This window comes from Silene latifolia, chromosome 9 (genome assembly GCF_048544455.1).
Source record: "Silene latifolia isolate original U9 population chromosome 9, ASM4854445v1, whole genome shotgun sequence".
In the NCBI taxonomy this organism is placed as follows: Eukaryota; Viridiplantae; Streptophyta; class Magnoliopsida; order Caryophyllales; family Caryophyllaceae; genus Silene; species Silene latifolia.
Window position 1 is genome coordinate 81,571,138 of NC_133534.1, and position 6,021 is coordinate 81,577,158.

Genomic DNA, 6,021 nt, shown 5'->3' on the forward strand with positions numbered 1-6,021 from the left:
AGCCATGTTTGGCTCAATCACTGGTTAGTCATACCGAATCGATGTCAAGTCTAAATCGAAAAGTTAGTTGAGTTGAGTCGAGTTGAGTCATAGTCCTTGTCAGGTCTAGACCCCTCTCCCATGTGACCCCTTTACAAGTGAGCCACTTAGCTCATTTCTTGGGTTTGGTTCTGTCCTTGAGTCAAGTCTGAGTGAGTCAAGTCTGAGTCAAAGGTCAAATATGTGAGTCGAGTCCTTATTTGTGCAGGGGATTTTAATTCAAGTATTGATTGGTTCAGCATTTTTCTTGTAAAAAGGCCGCCTCAAACCCGAAGGAATGTAATGGAAGCTGTCGTAGCTAAGCTAAATGAAACTATGGAGTTAATGATATCTTGATTGGATGCTATTGAAGAAAAGATGAGTGGGGAAAAAGCTGTAACTACCCCATCGAAAATGTCTGAACTTGAACAGCTAATCGAGCTCATGCAAAGTCCACTGAAACTCTCGGAAAGTATCCGCTATGAACCCACGGTCCAAGACCACCATCGGCCCAGAAATCTCTTTGTAGGAAAAGTACTTATTGATTGTTCAAAGTACCTTCCAAGCTCGAAGAACGAAGTTCGATTCAGGGATTTCGGTATCAACTGCACACCAAACATTACCCAGGATGGGAATGAAATCCATGGAATTTGGGACGATAATGAAGATGATATCTACCTCACCAAAAGAGAAATTGCCCCACGAACCCAAGATGAAATCTTGAAGCTGAGGAGGGATGTCCTCGAATCCAATCATTTGACTCGATCTGGGCGCCCCTATCGAGTTGAGAAAGCAAGCCACACCTCTATTTTCAAGGATGTCCCGGACAAGGTACCCTCAAAAGAACCTACTTTAGTCGAGGCACTTAATGAAGGGTCGACCTCAGAGGCTTCCCTTATTAAGCAGCTCCAAAAGACAAAGGCCGATGTCTCCATTTGGCAACTAATCTTAAGTTCATTTGAACATCGTCAAGCCTTGCTGCAAGCACTAATGAACATGACCGTATCCTCAAGCACTACCTCAGATAATATGGTCACCTATGTCGCCCAAAGTCAACCCCGACTCACTAATGCCATGACCTTTTCAGATGAAGACTTACCTCCATTTGGGCCAAAGCACTGTTTGGCCATGTATATTGCGGTGGTGTGCCTCCAAAAACACATCCCAATGACCCTTGTCGACGACGGGTCAGCTGTCAATGTCCTACCATTAAGAAATGCCCATGTGTTAGGCCTGAACAAAAAAGACTTCACTTCAACTACTCAAACGGTTCAAGCATTTGACGGGACAATCCGTCGGGTATCCGGAATCATTGACTTGGTAATTCAAACAGGATCCATCAAAAGGAAGGCGGGTTTCCAAATTATCGATGTAGCCTCATCATTCAATGTATTAATGGGAAGGTCATGGATCCATGCAGTGAGAGCTATGTCCTCCACTCTACACCGAAAAATCAAGATTCCTTTCAAAGATGGAACCATCACCATTGACGCCACACCCATTGTGGTGGCCGGGGGGGGGATGTTACCTCCGAAGTAAGTCTCGAAACCGCTAACGATACTTGTGGTTTCGAAGTCATAAGCATATCTGAATCCAACCCCGAGTTAGAGAATATGAACATGTACACGGGAATTCACGTCGTTTGTTAAACAATCCTCAAAACTGGAAAGTACTTCGGATTTTGTATGTACCCCCGAAGGGAGGACACGTTTGTGCTAAAACCAGCATTCCCGAAAGGAACAACGTTTGGGCTTGGATATGAGCCCGTGGAAAAAGATCTTTTGAAAAAGAAGAAGAACTCGATCGAAGACCGAGAAATCGAAATGTAACCGTACCTATTAACACTAAATGGGTATTTCGTGAGGGCCGGAGAAGATGAACCATGTTTGGACTTTCCTGAACCCATTTATGATTGGAAGAATAAAAGGATGGTTCCTGGAATTGAAATATTACAAGACTGTTAGTACATTCCCGAAGACGTGCTAGCGTTAATACCAGAAAAGAACGATTCGACCCCTATCAAAAATGGCAAAGCATTAGGTCTCCTTTTCGGAGAAGAAAGAAATAAGGCAACACTGAGCGAAGACTTGGTTAGCATGATCCTTCGAAGTGATTGGTTCAATTCATCTACCCTCATCACTGATGTAGATCGTAAAAGGACTATTTCTGGATGGCGGAACACAGTTAAATGGACCGATAATAGAGGACTCCTCTTCAAGCTGACCACGGGAGAATGAGAGATGTTTAAGCTGGATGATGGTTACGAGTCTGAGTCTGAGTCTGAGTCTGATAAAAGTCCTAAGTTTGAGTCTAAGGAGTCAGGTGTCGAAGCCACCCCCTCCCAAGACTTTCCTTTCAATGCACCCCTTTCTATTTCTGGTATTCCGGGGCCTGCCCCGAGTACCTCTGTTATTTCGCCATTGACCTCTGATTAGTTGGCTTGAATGTTAGCGCATTTCGGCCAATTTCAAATTAATAATAATAAGATGAACCAGTTTGCTTACGACTTGTTGTATTTACATTGGGATTCAATTTTTGAAAATAATTGTTTTAGTAGTGACATTGAGAATGTGGCCAAAGACGAACAAGTTGAAGAGGAAGAAGAAGAAGTGGAACCACCTCCACAACTGGTTAAAGGTTTAGAAGAATATGACCAAAGAAACTCGATGATCGAAGATATCGAAACTATCAATGTGGGAACCACCTTAGAACCACAAGAGCTTAAGATAGGAACTACCTTAGATCTCGTAGAAAGACAAGGGTTCATTGACTTGCTGTTTGAGTTCAAAGATGTTTTCGCATGGTCTTACAAAGACATGCCGAGAATTGATAGGGAAATTGCAGAACACAGGATTTCGATCAAACCAGGGTTCAAACTAGTGAAGCAGAAGCTACGCAGAATGCGTTCGGAGTGGTCTTTAATGGTTAAGGAAGAAATTGATAAACAGCTCAAAGCCGGGTTCATCAAAGTGTCGGAATATTCGGATTGGGTCGCCAATGTAGTGTCAGTAACGAAAAAAGATGGTAAAGTTCGCGTGTGCGTGGACTTTCGGGATCTGAACAAAGCTAGTCCGAAGGACGACTTTCCGTTACCTCACATCGATATCTTGGTTGACAATACTGCGAATCATGCATTACTATCTTTTATGGATGGGTATGACGGTTACAATCAGATTAAGATGGCCGAGGAAGACATGAGTAAGACAACATTCACATCACAATGGGGAACCTATTATTACATGGTAATGCCTTTCAGTTTGATAAATGTCGGGCAACGTACCAGAGAACAACAACGACGTTAATACATGATATGATGCACAAGGAAGTTGAAGTTTATGTCGATGACATGATAGTCAAGTCAAAGGAATGTAGTGGCCATCTCGGAGCACTACGAAAATTCTTTCAAAGATTGCGAAAGTATAACATGAGACTGAATCCACAAAAGTGCGCTTTTGGGGTCACCTCTGGTTAACTGTTGGGTCATATCGTTAGCCACCGTGGTATCAAATTAGACCCATCAAAGATCAAAGCCATTATGGAAATTCCCCATCCCGAGACCGAGAAAGAAATTCAAGGTTTCCTTGGAAGAGTTCAATACATAAGCCATTTCGTTGCGAAGTTGACGATGATTTGCGGGCCGATCTTTAAGAAACTAAAGGTCGAAGAACATGTTATGTAGGATGACCAGTGTCAGGCCGCATTCGATAAAGTAAAAGAAGTACTGTCTTCTCTACCAGTTTTGAGCCCACCAGTAGCTGGGCTGCCATTATCACTGTATCTAACTATTACAGATATAACAATGGGAGCTATGTTAGCCCAAACAGTTGACAAAGAAGAAAGAGCTATTTACTACATCAGTAAGAAGTTATTAGACTATGAAGTAAAGTACACATCTCTTGAAAAGACGTGTTTGGCCCTAGTCTGGGCAACGAAGAAATTAAGACATTACATGCTCAGCTACAGCGTGAGTGTCTACACCAAAATGGATCCGATCAAGTACTTGTTTGAAAAACCAGTGCTAAATGAAAGAATGTTGAGATGGACCCTCATGTTATCAGAGTTCAATCTCAAATATGTGCCTTTGAAAGTGATCAAAGGAAGGGCAGTCGCCGATTTCCTCGCCGATAATCCAATAGATGAAACAGAAGTCATTGACACTTGGTCATTTCCTGACGAAAACGTGGTACACGTCGAAAATTACATATGGGATTTGTATTTAGATGGAGCATCGAACAATATGGGATATAAAGTGGGTATACTTCTTATCTCACCAACAGGTGAACACGTGCCCGTGTCCATCAAACTGGATTTCAATGTTACAAATAACGCCACTGAATATGAAGCATGTTTGCTTGGTTTACGCAGTGCTATAGACTTGGGTGTAAAGAAATTGTTAGTACATGGAGACTCGTCCCTTGTGATCAATCAAGTGGGTGGGTCATGGAAAATTAAACAAAGTTTGGCCCTATATCAAACCAGAATCGAAGAATTGGAAAAATACTTCGAAGATATTCGATATGTTCACCCCCCGAGAGAGTAAAATCAATTTTCTGATGCATTGTCCAAGTTAGCTGCCTTGTTCAACATTCCCGACCACATAGACAGTATGCCAATATGTGTCGAACGAAGATCGTCACCTGCCTATGTAAATCTAATCAATGATACCGAGGAAGGTGAAAGCTAACCTTAGTACACAACCATTTTGAAATTTAAGGAAACAAGAGAGTATCCTCGTGACCATGACACGCGTAGAAAACCCGCCCTATGAATGTTATCCGCCCAGTTCGTTAAGATCGATGACGGGCAATTATACAAGAAGACGGCTCAAGGTGTTTTACTGCGATGCATCGATAAACCAACAGCTGAAAAGGTTATGGAAGAAGTCCATGAAGGTGAATGTGGGCCACACATGAATGCCCATATGTTAGTCCGTAAGATCATAAGACTTGGTTACTATTGGACAACGATGGAAACAGATTGTTGCAAATATGTTAAGCACTATCACAATTGTCAGATATTCGCAAATGTACAGCATGTGGCACCTTCTATATTATACACCATGGCGTCACCCTGGCCATTTTCAACCTGGGGAATCGACATCATTGGAAAAGTACACCCATCAGGAACTGGAGGGCATTGTTTTATCCTTATTGCAATCGACTGCTTCACGAAGTGGGTAGAGGCTAAATCTTACAAAGTGCTAAAAGCGAAGCAAGTAGCACAGTTCATTCAGAACGACATCATTTGCCGGTAGGGAGTACCACATGAGTTCATCAGTGATCGTGGAACTCATTTCCAAGCTGAGGCCAAGGTCATACTTGAAAAGTATAAAATCAAACATCATAAGTCATCACCATACCGGCCACAAACAAATGGTGCAGTAGAGGCTGCTAATAAAACAGTTACAGTCATTTTAAGGAAGATGTCTGATAACTATAGAGAGTGGCCAGAAAAGAGACCCTTTGCATTATGGGGGTATAGAACTTTAATTATAATAGCCACGGAAGCAACCCCGTATTACTTGGTGTATGGAATGGAAGCGGTTCAACTAATTGAGCTGGAAGTATCGTCCCTAAGGATCCTCCTAGAAAGCCAGGTTCTTGAAGCAGATTGGGTTCAAGCAAGATATGATTCGCTAGTCATGCTCGACGAGCGGCGTTTGAATGCATTGTACCATGTCCAACTGTAGATACCTCCTTCCTGCACCTCCCGCAAGCCACCCGATGATGATTGGGCCGCATGTTTGGTACACGGAACGATTTATGACAATTCGTAAGTTTATCGTCAAGTGATAGCTCAAATACTTGTGTCTACCCCTTGGTCATCATCTACGCGCCGTTACGGTCGTTTTGACAGTAATTAGAGTTCATTTGAAGTACGGGTCAAAAAACCGTCTTCATTTTCTAATAAACCGTTTAAAATGCCGAGTCGGAGTGTTCTGGAATATCCTGGATATTTCTAGTGCATAATTTTAATCTTTTCTTCTTTTGGAAAACTAAATCC

General features: G+C 42.4%; 2 protein-coding genes across 2 annotated transcripts; both read left to right on the top strand.

The window, feature by feature from the left end:
- The first annotated feature begins 396 nt into the window (after window positions 1-396).
- Window positions 397-4,558, top strand: LOC141601283 (uncharacterized). Its single transcript, XM_074421552.1, has 4 exons — window positions 397-1,553; window positions 2,573-2,794; window positions 2,852-3,260; window positions 3,698-4,558. The coding sequence occupies exons 1-4, from the start codon at window positions 397-399 to the stop codon at window positions 4,556-4,558; spliced, it is 2,649 nt and encodes an 882-aa protein (XP_074277653.1).
- A 228-nt stretch (window positions 4,559-4,786) lies between these two features.
- LOC141601284 (uncharacterized) lies at window positions 4,787-5,707 on the top strand. Its single transcript, XM_074421554.1, has 2 exons — window positions 4,787-5,128; window positions 5,273-5,707. The coding sequence occupies exons 1-2, from the start codon at window positions 4,787-4,789 to the stop codon at window positions 5,705-5,707; spliced, it is 777 nt and encodes a 258-aa protein (XP_074277655.1).
- Window positions 5,708-6,021: the final 314 nt, after the last annotated feature.